Here is a 21779-nt window from a genome sequence, read left to right on the forward strand (position 1 = left end):
CGATCGCTCGACTTGTTAGTGTTGTCAGTCGAATTTTCCTCAACTCATAGTCTACCGTCTTCAAAAAGGAAAGACACATTGGATAAAGTATTCCTTGATGAGTAACGCTGAAGGAACGACGGAATTATCCTAGCTGGAAACAGCTCTGATTTTAGGTTTGCTCAGTCAGAACTGACCTGGAAGTATGCAAGCATGCTACTGCTACTACTACTACTACTACTACTACTACTACTACTACTACTATACTACTACTACTACTACTACTACTACTACTACTACTACTGTGGAGGCGCAATGTCCCAGTGGTTAGGGCAGCGGACTCGCGGTCATAGGATTGCGGTTTCGATTCCCAGACCGGGCGTTGTGAGTGTTTATTGAGCGAAAACACCTAAAAAAGCTCCACGAGGCTCAGCAGGGGATGGTGGTGATCCCTGCTGTACTCTTTCACCACGACTTTCTCTCACTCTTACTTCCTGTTTCTGTTGTACCTGTATTTCAAAGGGGCCGGCCTTGTCACTCTCTGTGTCACGCTGAATGTCCCCGAGAACTACGTTAAGGGTACACGTGTCTGTGGAGTGCTCAGCCACTTACACGTTAATTTCACGAGCAGGGCTGTTCTGTTGATTCGGATCAACCGGAACCCTCGTCGTCGTAACCGACGGAGTGCTTCCTAAAACTACTACTACTACTACTACTACTACTGATACAACAACAACAACATTGATAATGATATGCAATTAGATAGTGATAATTAGCAAAGAATTAAAAATAAAAAAGAATCAAACAAAGCACTTTTTATTAAGAATCAGTTTTTATTAAATGCATTGTTCAGTTGTTTCTGATTCAACGAAACCTTCTATGAAGGACTTTGAGTGGTTTCAGTTTGCCAAGAAATGTTTTCATGCTTTCGAAATCTCTCCAAAAATAACTGATTATTTTCCCAACATTTACTTTAATCAGTTTAAAGAGGAATATGCTGAATGCTGTACGAAAAGAAAAAAAAAATGTTGAATTAATTAAATTTCTTTCTTTTATTTATGAAGAAAAACAGAAAAACTAAATCCTAACAAAAAACGTTTATTAGAAAAAATTGTAAATCATATTCTAAAGTTAGTTTATAACCTAAGGGTTTGCTTTTTGCATGCAGACAAGGGTTAAGCATATTTCAATATAGCTGACTTCGTCGGTAAAGTACAGAGTATAGAAGCATGGTGATACTTTGATAGATTTTATATTGAGAAAATTCAGTTACGAATAATTTTTGACTAATATAATTTGCATAACTAAAAGTAAAATGGGCCAAGGGAAATAACTCAATTTGATCAAGTGCAAATATTTGGATGATTAAGTTAAATGGTTTTGCGCTGAATGCTGTGCACAAGAAATTCGTAACTGAAACTTACCTATACTCAGTCTTATCCTGCTGAAATTGCATAACCGGTTCCTTCAATTCCTGCGACAGCTGAGGATCACCAAGGCTCTCTAGCAATTTGCCAACGTAGACTTAATCAACCCCACAATACTTGTCAATTACGAAATACTTCTTGTCTTGAGACAGCATTCACCCGGGGTGGGTTGAGCTGGCTTCATTCATCTTCAATGCTGCATCTCTCACAAACGCTGACCAGGCCTGGCAATTTGAGGCTAACGACCGTGCGAGCTCCAACAACTCCTTATTCCAGCGGTGTACGCCGTAGATATGGGGGCCTAGGTTGGGTTCCAATGTACATCGCACATATAGATGTGTTGGGTTCCTCATGTACATCGCACAATTACGAAATACTTACTCATGCGAGGAACATATAAAAAGTATTTTTGTTAAATTGCCAAAGCACAAAATGTCGAGTGTGCACGATACTGTTAATTACACTGGATATCTTTGAATAGTTCATAAACATTGGTTAAAGTTTAAATGTTCCAGATGCATTGTTACTCCGCAACAATATCAACCAATAATTTTTAATCATGAAACCAAAAGCAAACCTCTACTTTCACACCATATACGTTCCACTTCACAATTTAAGCTAACTTTTCGTGGAAGAAAGGTTGAAAACAAATAAATGATTAAGAAATGTTAGTGACACGAGCGAAGGCAAAATCAACAGCGGTGGAATTTGAACTCAGAACATAAAGACAGACGAAATGTCAAGGGGAGTAAAGCAGTGACTCGCCACAGTGTAGGATGTGTTCTGAGAAGGGAGAAAGTAGAAACCGTATTGTTAGCGAGTGCTGTAAGATCGCACAACACGAATATAAAAGGAGACACAACAATGTGGTCAAATATGTCCACTGGCTGTTGTGCGGTAAAGCAAACCTCGAGAGAGCTGAACAATGATATGAAATTAAATTATCAAATTAAATTATAAGTTAAAGTGATAACTACTTTTGTCTAATAATCGTTTAAATTCGGATTATCTTCTACCACTGCAAAGTTAGCATTATTACCTCACTAAATACTTTTGCATTGTAAATTTTAGAAGTTTTCAAACTGCCGTAACTTTAGTTTTCTCGCCGTAATTATTTTAATGATACGAAATTCCTTACACGCTTCTTCAAATAACGATTTTAACATATTCAAAAATCTTGCATGAGTCATATTAATGTTATTTTAGTTAATGCTGTTAGTCTTGCAACATCAACACTTTCTCCACATTTTCTGCTATTACACATGACTTGACACGAATATATTTTATCCACAGCTGCTTCGTGCAACAGTAATTATTTAATTCTATTTTGACTGGATATTAGCATACCTACAAGCAAAGCCATTATAAAAACTATGGTGCCAGAAGTTTTTGGAACTTGAAAAATGAGCGTTGACTTTTATTGATAGTAATGCATTTGTAATGGGAACTGGTTGCTTCTTTACACTTTTGGGGTGCAACTTGGGTGCAACACAATTTCCTTTCTTTTTGTTTCTAGAAACTACTAGTCAGGAACGAAAAGCAAGTTTAGAAATATATATAATTCTTTATTTTCTATTTCGACAATGAAACACGATGGTATGCTGATATCCACCTAGTTCAACGCAGCAAGGCTGAATTCAAACGTTTGTAAGCTTTACAACAATTCAGCAGCAGTAGAACAGGTTAAATCCTAAGCGTCTGGGACAGGAGAATAGGCTGATCACAGGATTCAAAATATACGTCCTTTCTCTTCTATCGCCGTGTCTCAAATCCCCGAACGCTATTAAGGAACGCTATGGAATTTATTCTTCAGTCTCTAGCGAATGTGCATGATGGAACTTCCTTATGCCTTTCCAGAAGGTTCTAGAAGGTTCTAACCCCGCACACGCACACTGAAGAAGGACGTTCCGCACACGCACACTGAAGAATTACGTTGCGTGTGCGCACACTGGAACATGACGTCACTACAAAGGTGACGTTCCGCACACGCACACTGAAGAATGACGTTGCGTGTGCGCACACTGGAACATGACGTCACTACACATTCAACATTTTTGTATTGGGAACAGACCATTCTTGACTGTAACATCGACAGGGGATATTAGCAAGTGTTGCACATCATGCAATTGATGAGCTGTGAGGGCAAGACAATCAATATAGTTCTGGACTTGGCTTTAAACAGCATCCTATGACAGGTTCTAGCGCTGGGAAATCCAAGATACTGAGAAAAATGAAGTTATCTCTTAATCTCTTAACTGACATTAATCCCAGATAAGTACGAGGGGCGTTCAATAAGTAATGCCTCTGGCCCACTTGCAGTTGTTTGATCGAGCTGAAATTTTGCATGTGCAATTATTGATATCTCTATAGATTAAGTGGAAAATTACAGCTCTGAGCTAATTGTGGTTTCTGATTTACAGGTGTTTGAACTGAGTCAAGTGTGAAATGGAGCCTGTTGAGTGTCGAACAGTGATCCGGTTTTTGTATTTGAAAGGACACACACCACGGGAGACTTTTGCTGAAATGAAAGTAACTTATGGTGATGATGTCCCATCATATGACCTTGTAAAATGCTGGCATCGTGAATTCAAACATGGTCGGAACTCTGTGGAAACAGCTCCCAGATCTGGTCACCCCACTTCTGCCATTGATGAGGTATCTATCCGTCAAGTTGAGGCTGCCATTTTGGAAGATCGACGCATAACTATTCGCCAAATAGTCCATGAGGTCAAGATTAGTACCGGGTCTGTGGAAACTATCATTCATGACTATTTGCATATGCAAAAGGTGTCTGCCAGATGGATTCCCAGGTTGCTCACACCTTTCCAGAAGCAAGAACGCGTCGAGTGCTCGAGGATGAATTTGGAGATGTGCCAAGAAGATGAGTCAAACTTTTTCAAAAGACTGATTACACAGGATGAAACCTGGGTCCATCACTATGATCCAGAGACCAAAGCCCAGTCAATGCAGTGGAAGCACCGTGACTCACCTCCTTCAAAGAAGGCAAGTGTGCAGCCCTCCACTGGCAAGATCATGCTCACAATCTTCTGGGACCAGGACGGAGTAATGATGACAGATTTCCTGGCAAAGGGTACCACAATTACAGGAGCCTATTATGCTTCACTTTTGAGGAAATTAAGAGAAGTTATCAAAATCAAGAGGCGGAGCAAGATCAGCAAAGGCATCCTCCTCCTGCAGGACAACGCTCCGGTCAACAACTCGCATGTCGCCAGATCAGAAGCACAGGCGTGCGGCTATGAACTCCTCCTCCTCCCCCTACTCTCCCGACCTTGCACCCTCTGATTTTCATCTCTTCCCAGCCATGAAGTTGTTTTTGAAAGGAAAGCGTTTCTCAGATGATGCAGCCTTGATTTCTGAAGTCACGTCGTGGTTCGAGGACCAAGCTGGGGTCTCCTACAAAAACGGTCTCCAGAGCTGCATCAAACGATGGGAGAAAGGCGTAACTCTGGGTGGTTCCTATGTAGAAAAAGACTAATAACTGCGCCAAGTTTCGTTGCTCTACTGCTATGGTAAGTGGGTCAGGGGCATTACTTATTGAACGCCCCTCGTATGTTCTGACCCCGAACAGTAACAGCTTCAATGGTTACAGAGTAAATTGCATTACTAAATGACTTTGTATATAGGGTCCTGGATTTTAGAATAACCAGTAATTAGCTAGTCAAATAGGGATTACATCCTTGTAGGAGGACCTTGGACGTTCAAAGGATGTGGAACAATATCTAGACTGAAAAGGATCTACTGCCTTGCAGACTGAATTATGGACATCAAAGGCTCAGGGAGCAGCCCTTTGGGAAAAGGGTTGCTGAAAATTGTGCCCTTGATAGACTATCGACACAGTGAAGACGTAAATCCAAAGCAACAAATCCAGGGTTAGAATCCCTGATCCGACATCCTGATCTTTTGAGTCAACGTTAGCTCCAGATAAGAATGATGGAATGTTTTAAATCCTCACTGACGGACCAACTCTGATGTAGATGAAAATGTTGCAGTTACATTGGTACAACGTAAAGTACCCTTTATTGTCAGCGCATTTAACGCTACTGACTACTATTCCAAACTGGAGAAAACTGGATATGACGTATATACATATATATTTCTTTACTGCCCACAATGGGCTAAACATAGAAGGGACGAACAAGGACAGACAAAGGGATTAAGTCGATTACATCGACCCCAGTGCGTAACTGGTACTTAATTTATCGACCCCGAAAGGATGAAAGGCAAAGTCGACCTCGGCGGATTTTGAACCCAGAACACTTAACGGCAGACGAAATACGGCTAAGCATTTCGCCCGGCGTGCTAACGTTTCTGCCAGCTCGCCGCCCTGATATGACGTATATACATATAGCATTGAAATCATTTGCCAACAGGAATATCGAATTGTACATGACGAGCCACTTATGCAAGAAGCATTTGAGGGATACACTCTATATTCATCAGCATAGAAGAATGAGTAGAATGCTGTAACCGGAGAAATAAGTGTCCTACTTTTTCCAAAAGCTCCTAGTGTCCGCATTATTATAGTGAAATGAACTGAGCATGTCAAGAGAGTTAACTTGTTGGGAAATCAGACAACTGCTGTTTTTTACTGATTCAGCCCTCACCCACAGAATGAACTCCCAGAAGTACATATGGAACAAATCTATTAACAACACAACTTGCTCTTAATTTGTTGGGAATTTTAACACTCACTTAGGGCCTAGGAATCCACTCTTCATTTTCAAGTTTATTGAGATAATGGTGAGTACATACAAGGATACCGAACCATACATACAGACTGTTGGCACATCGTCAACTAGAAACAAGTGGATTAATAGCATAAAAAATTCACTTACGTACAACCCTTTTGAATGTATTAAATCTGATAACAGAATTCAAATACCAAATAAGTTACCACAAGAGCAAAGGGCCAGCTAGAGATCCTTTGAAACAAACTCACTGGAAAAGTTGCAAGAAGTGCTAACATGTGAAAGGAGTTTATAGTTGTAGTACACAACAGGACCATAACTCTTTGTGAGGGGCTTGGGGATAAGAATAGAAGTGCTGTTTTATTTTGGACTCTAACTACTGTCAACAGAGATATAGCAATGGAATCTAGGTCAATCGAGGTCCGTTAGGAGTATTGAAAGAAACTTCGATTCATCTAAAATCGCAATCGAAGCGTATAATAAGGTTCTTGGGAGCATGTATCAACTTCAAAACTGAAGAACTTAACAATATCCCTAAAGAAAACGAGTATGCTGCTGCTTGGACAATTCTGAAAGAATTTACCAACTAGAGAGCTTCCACTGATCGGCATCTAGAGGCCTGATTTTAGCACTTTAGATTGATTCTTGGTAAAACAGCCTTACGACACCAAACTTGATCCTTCCTTCAAACACAAAGTAACACATAACCTGCTGAGCCAGACTGGCCCATTTACTGAAGAAGTGGTTTAAATGCCGAAAATGGTTAAAAAGGCACTAAGCGCATATAGCATTCTAGATATCACCTAGAAGATCTCACTCTTCCACAAGCATCTATTGAACTTCTGTATCGAAACCTGTAAAGGAAACAAGCCAGCAACCCGCTCGAAGTCTGCAATTAATCGACTTCCAAAGAAAGGTGATCTTCATCTGCCTCAGAACAAGTGAGGAATTATAGACACATCTCTAACTTTAAAAAATCTACTACCTTATGCTCTTTAATAGAATTTTCCCTCTTGTTGATCCCATCCTAAGACAGAACCAAGATGGTTTGCTTAAAGGCAGGGCAACGCTACATAGATATACTTTCCCTTAGAAGAATCCTAGAAGAGCGACGAACTCAGCATCTCCAAGCAAAAGATATTAATTGTATTTTTGGATTTCTCCAAGGCATTTAATGCAGAAGAGCCATGTTATATATTCTGTTGAACTACGAGATTATCAAAGCCAACACCATTTTGTATGAAAACCCATCAAGCTTCGTGCAAAGCACGAACAGTCCCCTTGAATTTACAATACCAGCAGGCATCCTTTAGGGAGGCACCCTAATACCTTTTCTGCTTGTGATGTGGTGACTACATCCGCAGGAGGCGCAATGGCCCAGTGGTTAGGGCAGCGGACTCGCGGTCATAGGATCGCGGTTTCGATTCCCAGACCGGGCGTTGTGTGTGTTTATTGAGCGAAAACACCTAAAGCTCCACGAGGCTCCGGCAGGGGATGGTGGTGATCCCTGCTGTACTCTTTCACCACAACTTTCTCTCACTCTTACTTCCTGTTTCTGTTGTACCTGTATTTCAAGGGGCCGGCCTTGTCACTCTCTGTGTCACGCTGAATATCCCCGAGAACTACGTTAAGGGTACACGTGTCTGTGGAGTGCTCAGCCACTTACACGTTAATTTCACGAGCAGGCTGTTCCGTTGATTCGGATCAACCGGAACCCTCATCGTCGTAACCGACGGAGTGCTTCCACATCCGTGGGTAGTCTTGACTCCATCCATGACAAAGGTCTCGTCATGAGACAACTGAACTTGTATGCTGAAACAGGAATAATAACTCCCAATATTTTTCAGAATAAATTTTCCCAGCAATTTCTTCTTTAGAACATTAGTTTTCATATTTACTCAAGTGCAATACTGGAATGGAAGCACTCCGTCGGTTACGACGACAAGGGTTCCGGTTGGTCCGAATCAACGGAACAGCCTGCTCGTGAAATTAACGTGTAGGTGGCTGAGCACTCCACAGACACGTGTACCCTTAACGTAGTTCTCGGGGATATTCAGCGTGACACAGAGAGTGACAAGGCCGGCCCTTTGAAAATACAGGTACAACAGAAACAGGAAGTAAGAGAAAGTTGTGGTGAAAGAGTACAGCAGGGATCACCACCATCCCCTGCCGGAGCCTCGTGGAGCTTTTTAGGTGTTTTCGCTCAATAAACACTCACAACGCCCGGTCTGGGAATCGAAACCGCGATCCTATGACCGCGAGTCCGCTGCCCTAACCACTGGGCCATTTCGCCTCCACACAAGTGCAATACTGTACTTTAACACTCAACACATCTTTGGTAAGTAGGGCGAAATTTATTAAGATAGAAACGAGACTGTATTTCTTCCATATTTTCAGAAATAATTAAAATATGAGTAATTGATTGATAGCTTTCTAATGACCACCGTATTAAATATGTTTATCACTAGCTTAAATCTAAAACTACGTTTTCTGATTAACAAGGTTTATTATGATGAAAATTAGACCGTATTTGTTCTATACTTTCAGAAATAAAATAATATTAGTCAACGACTAATTTAAGCTAGTGTCGTTTTCTCACTATATTTCTTACTAGTTTTTCAGTGATCGCCGTATTAAATATTAAATATGCTAATTAAATATTAAATATGCTAACATAGGCGCAGGAGTGGCTGTGTGGTAAGTAGCTTGCTAACCAACCATATGGTTCCGGGTTCAGTCCCACTGCGTGGCATCTTGGGCAAGTGTCTTCTGCTATAGCCCCGGGCCGACCAATGCCTTGCGAGTGGATTTGGTAGGCGGAAACTGAAAGAAGCCTGTCGTATATATGTTTACATATATGTATGTGTGTGTATGTGTTTGTGTGTCTGTGTTTGTCCCTCTAGCATTGCTTGACAACCGATGCTGGTGTGTTTACGTCCCCGTCACCTAGCGGTTCGGCAAAAGCGACCGATAGAATAAGTACTGGGCTTACAAAGAATAAGTCCCGGGGTCGATTTGCTCGACTAAAGGCGGTGCTCCAGCATGGCCGCAGTCAAATGACTGAAACAAGTAAAAGAGTAAAAGAGTATTGGCTGAAATTTATTACAAATCTTTCTACATGACAGTTTACACAAGAATAAATGGAACACCAGCCGAAATCACAGCAGTCTGCTCAGAAAAGCTCTGAGAATTAACACCAGAACAAAATACTCGCCAACAAAATATCTATTATTTGTCATTTGCTTTGTTGGAAATAATAGTCATTTTTCTCAAACAAACTCTACCGTTTTTTGTTGCTTTTGTTTTAAACAGGGCGTATCAAATAACGTAGTCTGAAACAAACTATGGTGGAAGCACTCCGTCGGTTACGACGACGAGGGTTCCGGTTGATCCGAATCAACGGAACAGCCTGCTCGTGAAATTAACGTGTAAGTGGCTGAGCACTCCACAGACACGTGTACCCTTAACGTAGTTCTCGGGGATATTCAGCGTGACACAGAGAGTGACAAGGCCGGCCCTTTGAAATACAGGTACAACAGAAACAGGAAGTAAGAGTGAGAGAAAGTTGTGGTGAAAGAGTACAGCAGGGATCACCACCATCCCCTGCCGGAGCCTCGTGGAGCTTTTAGGTGTTTTCGCTCAATAAACACTCACAACGCCCGGTCTGGGAATCGAAACCGCGATCCTATGACCGCGAGTCCACTGCCCTAACCACTGGGCCATTTCGCCTCCACGAAACAAACTATATAGAATGATAGAATGCTTCGCCCATAAGTTTTCCCGATCAGGATAGGCTAGGTACAAAACAAAAAGCTAGTTACATTAAAACACTGCGTACAGTTGTTGACGCGCAACATAGAAAACATGTGATGAGATATGAAATGGATACTGTTTTGAATAGGTAGGGTGGCAACAAATGGAACGTGACCATCGACCAATACTACTGTATTTACATCAATAGAATACATAAGGACGGGTACTTCTATAGTTGTATAGTGTAATTGTATGGATAACTAAAATCTATAAGTTTGAATAGATTTATCGAAAAGTTTTCAGAATAAGTTGCTTACGTTTTTAATGCGGCATGCCTTAGAAAAGTGCTCCCCATCCACACACACACACACACGCACGCACACACACACACACACCACACACGCACACGCACGCACGCACACAAACACATAAACACACACACAATATGCACGCACTCACGTACACACATATAGGCACACCTCACTCTACGTTGTTAATTGGTTCCAGGAGACACGACTTAAGTCGAATTAACCTGTCCCTAGTCTAGGCGAGGCCAAATTTACTTGCCTCTAGGCTAAACCGAAAATAACCATTCCCAGTTCTGTACTTTATTTATGAATGCATTTTCAATAATACATGGTTAATAAAAACCTATTTTAAGCTTGCAAAAAATAATTTTTATTTTTTGGTACAGTACAGTAAAAAAAATGTAATCTAAATTTACGAATACAATTTGGTGGTGATTACCATACATCGTGGACGCTTTATTTATGAATGCGGTTTGCAATAAGACATGGTAAAAATAAAGCCTTTTTTAAGCCTAATAAATGAGTCCAGTAATTATTAGTATTATTTCGCAATAATAAAAAAGAAAAAAAACTAAATTATTTTAAATTTACCAATACGTACATACATTTTGGTTTATTTCGTGATTTCATGATTTCGTTCACTAAACTACACTACTTTATGGTGTGTATCTTAACATTTACTGTACGAATTTTAATATTATTTTATATGCTTTTATTCTTATTTATTGTATAGTAACATGCTTTATATACTTTTAACGGTTTTCTAGTGATTTTATGATTCCAAATGTGTGGCGGATAGACGCAAAGTCGAGTAAAATGATTTAACTTAATTTTTATTTTTCCATATATTATTTTTGAAAACCGACGTATAATCAAGAACGACTTGCTCAAACAAATATATGATATATGAGCAATTGAAGTTTAGGGTCAGCCTTTGCATTGAGAGGGAAATTTTGTAGACAGGAACCGTGCAGATCTTAGTATATATATATATATACATACATACATACGTATATATGTGTGTGTATATATATATATATATATATATATATATATATATATATATATATATATATATACTAGCATTATGACCCGTCGTAGCCGGGTCATAGTGCTAGTGCATGTATATATGTGTATATATATGTGTACATATTACATGTACATCTATATATATACATCTACACATAAAATACAAAATACAAAGTTATATCTTGATATCGCTAGTGATAACAATACTCAAAATATATAACAGACTGGAATTGTTAGCCCGTCTCTTGTAATTTCGATCAATTGTATCTTGTCCTCCCTCTTGTATAGAAGTGTGGCTACAATCCAGCCAACCTCTACTTCTGGTGGGGGGCATTTTTTATTTTTATCCGGGACGTCCTACGTCCCAGATATAAAGGTAAAAATAAAATATTTACACTTTGCAAGTTCGAGTCGAGTACTCCCTTGCACGCTCCGTTGAGTCGAACCTTGCTTCTATTGTGGCGAATTTACCGCCTCTGGTTAGATATCTTTCATAGTCGCACCAAGACACTTTTCGAAGGTGCTTTCCTCCAGGTGTTCAAATCTTTTTTCTCTACATTGTATACTTTATAGACAATAGTCTTTTCTTTAATTTAATTTTTTATTATCCATCTGGACTATTCTATTTCTGCACACTAATTTTATTTTTAATTTATTCCCATTCATGTGAAACCACTTATTCAAGTTCAAATCATTGATGCAATTTTATACCAATTGCTATTTTTACTTTTGTTATATTACGATTATATTATACTTTAGTCTGATTTTAATTATTACTTACTACATATAATTCAATTGTTATTATTATTTTTATTGTTAAAGTGAAAGCATCTGACATAAAATAGAGAAATGTTTTTGTTACACTTTTAACACGTAATACTGAAATAGTGGAGAAGATATTATATTGCTATGGGCTCGCTCTAGGCAAGAAGTTGAACATTTTTTTGCCCATGAAACCACATGGACCCTAAGTAAGGCATGTGAAAAATTTGAATGAAATTGGTTATGTAGTTCTCAAGTTTTAGGGAATCGTAGTGGAGAAGATATGATATTGCTGTGGGCTCGCCCGAGGCAAAAAGTTAAATTGTTTTTTTGCCGACCCTAAGTAAGGCATGTGTAAAATTTGAATGAAATTGGTTGTGTAGTTCTCAGGTTTTAGGGAAACACACAGACAGACACACATTCTCAGTTTTATATATAGAGAGATATACATCGTAGTGTTCAGTATAATATGTCCATTGTGGCCGACTTCAATTAATATATTTACTCTATTGACAGATGTACGAGTGTATTTTTTACTGATTTATGGACTCTTAGGCGACTTACAAACACACACACACGCCCAAGGTTCGGGTTCAGTGCCACAGTGTGGCACCTTAGGCAAGTGTCATCTGCCATAACCTGGGGCCGACGAAAGCTTTGTGAGTGGATTTGGTAGACTGAAACTGAAGAACTCTCTCTGTTTCTTTTTTTATCGCTACTATAACGGCCATAGTAGCAGTATGCTCCTTGGAATTGGCTGCGCTTAGCTCACCTCCACTCAGGTACTCCGGTCTAACACATCATTCTGCTTCTTCATCCCTTTTATATCCCGAAGTTCTAATTGCAATGTCCAGTCCTTCTCCAGACTTTGGCCTTCTAAAATTCTCTCCCTGCTCATTTTTTTTTCGCAGATGGTGACCTACAAAGGTTCATCAGAAACACTAATGATATCAATCTCACAGGTCTAGGAGACCCTAAAAACGTCATGGCCACTATCTCTTTCTCCAGACCAAGCAAGTAAAAAAAAAAAATTGTTTTCTGTCTCTGTTTTCGATACTTACCCGCTCAAGACCACTCTTGGTACAAACTTCTAGTTTTAAAGGGATTTAAATGAAAGCGTTCATCAAAATTTCATGTTGCAGACGCTACATTAATAATGGGAGGCGCAATGGCCCAGTGGTTAGGGCAGCGGACTCGCGGTTTCGATTCCCAGACCGGGCGTTGTGAGTGTTTATTGAGCGAAAACACCTAAAGCTCCACGAGGCTCCGGCAGGGGTTGGTGATGATCCCTGCTGTACTCTTTCACCACAACTTTCTCTCACTCTTTCTTCCTGTTTCTGTTGTACCTGTATTTCAAAGGGCCGGCCTTGTCACTCTCTGTGTCACGCTGAATATCCTCGAGAACTACGTTAAGGGTGCACGTGTCTGTGGAGTGCTCAGCCACTTACACGTTAATTTCACGAGCAGGCTGTTCCGTTGGTCGGATCAACCGGAACCCTCATCGTCGTAACCGACGGTGTGCTTCCAACATTAATTATGATAAAGTAATTTTACAAAATCCGTCATTCTTTTTAACATTAGTTGAAACAGAGGCAATATTTCAATAGTACCCAAAGGATTAATTTTAAAATAGTTTTTTTTAAAATTCCATTCGAAGGTCGCGCCGTAATTATCTTTATTTAATCTCCAGCACAAAACAAATTAAAGTTATGAAGAATCGGTGATTTAAAACGAAGGTTGCGAGTGGCTAAAGAGACTCAGGAGATTTTACAGTTAATTACCAAGAGGTTCTCCAGATTTTCCGCATACTTTAACGTTTATCTGTTGATAATTTCTTTTTTGTTTAAAGGTATATTCATTTTAATTGAATTGATTTTTCGTTGATCCGTAACTAAGCAGAAAATGGATTTTGCTGCAACCACAGTTGCGTTTACATGCATGCATACATACATACATGTTTTAATGCTTATATATGTATGTATATTTATATATGTAAGTATATATATATATATATATAGTATATATATATATATATATATATATATATATATATATATATATATATATATCTCTCTCTCTCTCTCTCTCTATATATATATATATATATATATATATATTATATATATATATATATAATATGTATATATATATATATATATATATGTATATATATATATATATATATGTATATATATATATATATATGTATATATATTATATATATATATATATATATATATATATATATATATATATATATATACATACACACAATATAATGTATCTATATATATTAATATAAGAAACGGAGACAAATATTATGGATACTTATTTTATTTGTATCAATAAAACATAGCAAATAATTTGATAAAAATAAAATTTAAAGGAACATAAAATAAGCACAAAATGTGCCTAAACATGTTTCAATTTGATCTCTAGGTAAACAGTGCTTCGGATCCATAGGATTCGAATCATGTTTAGAGTTGTAGATGTAAAAATAACCTAATTTGGCCAAGTATCTTCAGGGCTGCCTATTGCAAAAGGCTAATGGTTACATATTTTTCCCAGAGGAATTCAAATTGGTGGTAAAAACGTACTAAATAAGATAGATGAGGACCACATAGTCGTATGTTAAGTATCGAAGTAATATAAACATTAAGTTGTCAGAAAAGGAAGAGAGGACATCGAGAAAATAATAGGGGGAGGTATTAGCTAATCAAATCGTTCTAAAAAAAACTTAGGGATTTAAAAAATAGACGGTAATGGGTTTTGAGGGATATTATGTAATAATTTAAAAAATAAATGTATCTGTTAGGTGCATTGAAATGCTACATAATAACTTTTTCTTTAGAATAAGTAAGTGAAGGCGCAGTGGCCCAATGGTTAGGGCAGCGGACTCGCGGTCGGAGGATCGCTGTTTCGATTCCCAGACCGGGCGTTGTGTGTGTTTATTGAACGAAAACACCTAAAGCACCACGAGGCTCCGGCAGGGGGTGGTGGCGACCCCTGTTGTACTCTTTCGCCCCAACTTTCTCTCACTCATTCTTCCTGTTTCTTGAGTAACGTTGCGATGGTGGCGTCCCGTCCAGCTGGGGGGAACACATACGCCATAGAAACCGGGCTCGTGAGCCAGGCTAGGTTTGAAAAGGGCTCGTAAATGAATAAGTAACGATAAATTTTCTTCATAATTAGTATCTTAAAATTTTATTTTACATATATGCTCTCATTTTACATATATGATCTTAACTTGTGAAGATACAAGATATGAGTGAACCATAATTAAATACCTACTTTTGAATTATCTAAGTTTCCAATAAAGTCAAATTGTTCTTAGTCATTACTTTAGAATATTATAATCCACATATATAATTTATATTTTATATCCCAAATCGTGGAGGCGCAATGGCCCAGTGGTTAGGGCAGCGGACTCGCGGTCATAGGATTGAGCGAAAACACCTAAAGCTCCACGAGGCTCCGGCAGGGGATGGTGGTGATCCCTGCTGTACTCTTTCACCACACTCTTACTTCCTGTTTCTGTTGTACCTGTATTTTCAAAGGGCCGGCCTTGTCACTCTCTGTGTCACGCTGAATATCCCCGAGAACTACGTTAAGGGTACACGTGTCTGTGGAGTGCTCAGCCACTTACACGTTAATTTCACGAGCAGGCTGTTCCGTTGATTTGGATCAACCGGAATTCTCGTCGTCGTAACCGACGGAGTGCTTCCATCCATATCCCAAATCCCTTATTGTTTTATCTAGCTTCATTTAATTAACTAATATCCGTCTATTTAATTTTCATTTCGTTATTTTTCCCCCGGAAAATTTATTTCTCTCTATATTTTTTTTCCTTATCTCTCCCTATTTTTCTCTTTAATTCAGTCTATTTACTTAACGCTTCCTCAATATCTTACCCTAATTACATAATGTCCCCCACAACCCTTAACCTATTTTAATGATTACATAATGTCCCTCAAAACCCATAACCGTCTAGTTTTCAAATCCCTACGTTTTTTTAGCAGAATTTGATTTGCTAATACCCGCCCTATTATTTTCTCGACATCCTTTATTCCTTTTCTAACAACTTAATGTTGACATAATGTGAAGGCGCGTGGCTCAGTGGTTAGAGCGTCGAGCTTACGATCGTGAGGTTGTGAGCTCGAATCCCGGACCGGGCTGCGTGTTGTGTTCTTCAGCAAGACCCTTTATTTCACGTTGCTCCAGTTCACTCAGCTGTAGAAATGAGTTGCGACATCACGGGTGCCAAGCTGTATCGGCCGTTGCCTTTCCCTTGGATAACATCGGTGACGTGGAGAGGGGAGGCCGGTATGCATGGGCGACTGCTGGTCTTCCATAAAAAACAACCTTGCCCAGACTTGTGCCTCAGAGGGTAACTCTCTAGGTGCAAACCCATGGTCAGTGTCTGACCGAAGGGGGTCACCAATGTTGACATTCCTTCGATACTTAACATACGAATATGTGGTTCTCATCTACACACACACACACGCATGCACAGAGAAAATAATAATCTTAATAAGCATAAAAAATTTTCACTGATGATGGAACAACGAACACAGTTTCAATGATATAATGATTTTTATTTGTTCAACTTTCGCTTAACATCAAAAACACATTGCTAATGATCAGATGTCCATAGTATGTTCATTCTTACCCAACATCATATTTTTGTAAATAGTTTTCTAAATCATCTGGAACATACAAGAAGCCTTAACAGATCAGAGCATCACAGAGCACATAAGACCTTTGCTTGGCAAATTACAAATCTAATCAACGCAACCAACACAACTATTAATTAGCACTAGCATTTTAAAACCAAAATTATAATCGAGACATTGTGAAAAGTTCTGGTTATTTTTTTTATATAGATGTCAACCAAATTGAGTTCTTGAACACAAGTGATTTACATTATTTACATTTGACGAATATATTTGCCCTCATCTTGTTTGTTGTTAACTCAACGTTTCGGCTGATATACCCTCCAGCCTTCATCAGGTGTCTTGGGGAAATTTCGAACCTGGGTTCTCATTCCCCAAGATATTTTTCGATGTTGTTGTTGTTGTTGTTGATGTTGTTGTTGTTATTCAGGTCACTGTCTGGGTTTAGTAGCTCGAGGTCTTAAGCATTACGCCATATGCCCGTGGACATATGGCGTAGTGGTTAAGAGCGCTGGCTACTAACTCCAAGATTCCGAGTTCGATTCTAGATAGTGACCTGAATAATAATAATAATAATAATAATAATAATAATAATAATAATAACAACAACAACAACAACATCGAAAAATACCTTGGGAATGAGAACTCAGATTCGAAATTTCCCCAAGTCACCTGATGAAGACTGGAGGGTATATCAGCCGAAACGCTGTGTTAACAACCAACAAGATGAGGATAAATATATTCGTCAAATGTAAATAATGTAAATAATGTAAATAATGTACATATTTCCTCATCTCTTAAATATAGAACTGCACAAGAGATTTAATTTTAATTTTATTTTTGAATTAACTGTTCATCATAAGAAATTGGTGAATTTCTAATCTCTTTTCGTGCCACTCACATTAATTTTTTCTATAATTCATTTTTTTTTTGAAATTTTAGCTTTTGTAGAAGAATATCTTAAGTCGTTTCTTTTTTTCTTAAAAATAAAAAAAAAACTCTCTTATTTAAAATAAAGTATACAATAACAGCTACCAAGTTGCCATTACAATACGGGAAACACATTCATATTCGATATATCTTTACTTCCATTTGCATATATACTTGCTTTCATAATTCATTCTCTCATAAATGCGCGAACAAAACATGTTTACTTCAAAAATAGTAGCGCACGCTAACTTTAGCTGTATGATACTAGAAGGGGAACAAATACTGGGGCATATACATACATACATATATACATACATACATACATATATATATATATATATATATATATATATATATATATATATATATATATATATATATATATATAGTTAATCCAAACAGGAAAACACAAAGAGAAAACACAACAGCGCGAGGACGTGGAACAAATATAGTATTATTGGACGCTCAGGAAGGAAGGGAAGACGAAGGGTTTAACGTTTCGAGCGGAGCTCTTCGTCAGAAACATAGGAAAAGGAAAGATCCAAAGAAGGATAGACGGAGGGAAAAAATCGCCAACGGTACACACGCGGTCACATTTTGAATATATATATATATATATATATTTATTTATTTATTTATACACATACATACATACATACATACATACATACATACATACATACATACATACGTACATACATACATACATACAAAACCAAAAGAACACAAACGTAGGTAATAGTGATGAAACGAAGCAAAAATAAATAAATGAACTTCTTAATTTCACATAAAGCTTCTTAAACTCGTACACATATGCAACAAGTTACGTACCCTGGTTAATGATAGCATTTCAGAAATCTACGACCGTAATCACTCGATTATTGTAGATCATAGTAAGGAACACTGGCCAACAACTAATGAGACACCTGGTGACAATACAACGTAAGCGTCTTCGGAATTACAAGAGTTGATGTAATAGAATCAAATAAGTTCATGTCGGATGTTTCAGGGTCATTGATATAACTTGAACTCACCTGCACCACATTGCATTGCAAGTAAACGAACAATATGTACGTGTATCTTATATAAATAAGTTTTTGTGGCAAATTGCTTTAGACATTGACATTGCTATGTGCCAGCGCAACGGTTGGCAGTCGGATTACTCTCTTTTACTCTCTTTTACTTGTTTCAGTCATTTGACTGCGGCCATGCCGGAGCACCGCCTGTAATCGAGCAACTCGACCCCGGGACTTATTACTTTGTAAGCCCAGTACTCTTTTGTCTATCGGTCTCTTTTGCCGAACCGCTAAGTAACGGGGACATAAACACACCAGCATCGGTTGTCAAGCAATGCTAGGGGGACAAACACAGACACACAAACACAAACACACACACGCATATACATATATGTACATATATACGACGGGCTTCTTTCAGTTTCCGTCTACCAAATCCACTCACAAGGCATTGGTCGGCCCGGGCTATAGCAGAAGACACTTGCCCAAGGTGCCACGCAGTGGGACTGAACCCGGAACCATGTGGTTGGTAAACAAGCTACTTACCACACAGCCACTCCTGCGCCTATGAATATACCTTGCTTATCTAGTCGTCGGTAATCGGCAGTTCTAGCCGAGTGTAATGAAATATAACAAAACAGAGAACAGAGAATTTATAGCAAGGTGTCTTATAAGTAAGAAAACACAATACGTTGAACTATTATTTAGAGATCTGATCGACTTATGAAACATATTGTATTATTTAACTACCAGATGTTACTACCGTAAATCCTCGAGTATAGTTCGCCCTTGAGTATAATATGCAGGGGATTTTTAGGGGGCTGTACCTCTGAAAAACCTGAACTTTGTGTATAATACACTCCCCTTCTCTAACTTGAGTCAAGGAGGTCTATATACCGTTCTTGGTTTGTAAAAATGTATACGGTAACGTCCTTTATTATTATTGTACATATAACATAATGCAAACGTGTTGCTTTTTTGTGCATTTTGTTTGCAGAAAATAAAGAAATAACAGTAATAACGTTTAATAAATGTTGCTTACTGCAAGTTATGGATGATTCTTTTATGACTTCATTGCTTTCAGGCTTAGCTTAAGGTATTTTCGCACCTGACATCACAAAATACTTCTGAATAAACATTGCCGGACAACAAACTGAGACTCGGACATTGCTTAGAAAATATTTTTCATTTTTAACCTCGTGTATAATACGCACTAGGGATTTTGACCTTTGAATTTTGGGAAAAAAATGCGGATTATACTCGAAGATTTACGTTACACAAAGACATTGGTGGACAGACATTAGTGTAAATAAGTTTCCCTAGTATCACATATATGACAGCTAAAACGGGTCTAAGGCAACAAAATTCAACATATGGGAGCGTTGTTTTTGTGGGTTTGTGTATGTATGGTAGTAGTAGTAGTAGTAGTAGTAGTAGTAGTAGTAGTAGTAGTATTAGCAGTGTATATATGCAGATGTGTTGTTTGTGTGTGCATATAAAGTTTTATGTGTCAGAGATCCAAATAGAGGACTTGAGTAGCAGTCACAGCTCCGCAGAGACTCAGAACGGCCGCCGCCACTACCACAGCTGCTGTAGTTCCGCTTACATGGATTATGCCGCCCATACAGGAGGACAGTAGAAATTGCGCCACGAACACCATGCTGCTGACCAGTGCAACATCGGTGCCCAGACCTCGAACTTGCTTGGAATTGTCTGTAAGAATCTTCTGGTCCGGTTCTGTGAACTGAAAAGTAGTTAGATAGAAATATATATATATAGATATTATATATGTCGAAAAAGAGAGAATTAATGATATATCAACATTAAATAATGAAACATATATAAAATTATTTAGGGGAAGCACTCCGTCGGTTACGACGACGAGGGTTCCGGTTGATCCGAATCAACGGAACAGCCTGCTCGTGAAATTAGCGTGTAAGTGGCTGGGCACTCCACAGACACGTGTACCCTTAACGTAGTTCTCGGGGATATTCAGCGTGACACAGAGAGTGACAAGGCCGGCCCCTTGAAATACAGGTACAACAGAAACAGGAAGTAAGAGTGAGAGAAAGTTGTGGTGAAAGAGTACAGCAGGGATCACCACCATCCCTGCCGGAGCCTTGTGGAGCTTTAGGTGTTTTCGCTCAATAAACACTCACAACAACCGGTCTGGGAATCGAAACCGCGATCCTATGACCGCGAGTCCGCTGCCCTAACCACTGGGCCATTGCGCCTCCACATAAAATTACTACACATGCACTCAAACACGTATATTACAATAGACCTATACTACAACAAGAATACAAGAGTGCATATCGCACCAAAAGTCAATACTAGAATTTCTTATTTCTTACTGTCCACAAGGGGCTACACACAAAGGGGACAAACAAGGAGGAACAAACAGATTAAGTCGATTATATCGACCCCAGTGCGTAACTGGTACTTATTTAATCGACCCCGAAAGGATGAAAGGCAAAGTTGACCTCGGCGGAATTTGAACTCAGAACGTAACGGCAGACGAAATACCTATTTCTTTACTACCCACAAGGGGCTAAATACAGAGAGGACAAACAAGGACAGACAAACAGATTAAGTCGATTATATCGACCCCAGTGCGTAACTGGTACTTATTTAATCGACCCCGAAAGGATGAAAGGCAAAGTTGACCTCGGCGGAATTTGAACTCAGAACGTAACGGCAGACGAAATACCTATTTCTTTACTACCCACAAGGGGCTAAACACAGAGAGGACAAACAAGGACAGACAAACGGATGAAGTCGATTATATCGACCCCAGTGCCTGCGTAACTAGTACTTATTTAATCAACCCCGAAAGGATGAAAGGTAAAGTCGGCCTCGGCGAAATTTGAACTCAGAACGTAGCGGCAGACGAAATATCGCTAAGCATTTCGCCTGGCGTGCTAATGATTCTGCCAGCTCGTCGCCTTAAGCAAAGTCGACCTCAGCAGAATTTGAACTCAGAACGTAGAGACACTACGAAATACCTATTTCTTTATTACCCACAAGGGGCTAAACACAGAGGGGACAAGCAAGGACAGACAAACAGATTAAGTCGATTATATCGACCCCAGTGCGCAACTGCTACTTATTTAATCGACCCCGAAAGGATGAAAGGCAAAGTCGACCTCGGCGGAATTTGAACTCAGAATGTAGCAGCAGACGCAATACCGCT

General features: G+C 38.9%; 1 protein-coding gene across 3 annotated transcripts in view; it reads right to left on the minus strand.

The window, feature by feature from the left end:
• Window positions 1-883: 883 nt before the first annotated feature.
• Window positions 884-21779, minus strand: part of LOC115210765 (solute carrier family 45 member 4-like) — a 137826-nt gene continuing 116930 nt past the window's right edge. Inside the window, exon 4 of one of the 3 annotated variants that reach the window (XM_036501867.1) lies at window positions 884-983. In XM_036501867.1, coding sequence (XP_036357760.1) covers window positions 957-983 — 27 coding nt within the window. In that variant the 3' untranslated portion in view covers window positions 884-956. Of the gene's footprint in view, window positions 984-19723; window positions 20331-21779 lie in introns of those variants that run through there. The other 2 variants (XM_036501866.1, XM_029779483.2) reach the window with 2 other exon arrangements.

The sequence above is a fragment of the Octopus sinensis genome, linkage group LG4 (genome assembly GCF_006345805.1).
Source record: "Octopus sinensis linkage group LG4, ASM634580v1, whole genome shotgun sequence".
In the NCBI taxonomy this organism is placed as follows: Eukaryota; Metazoa; Mollusca; class Cephalopoda; order Octopoda; family Octopodidae; genus Octopus; species Octopus sinensis.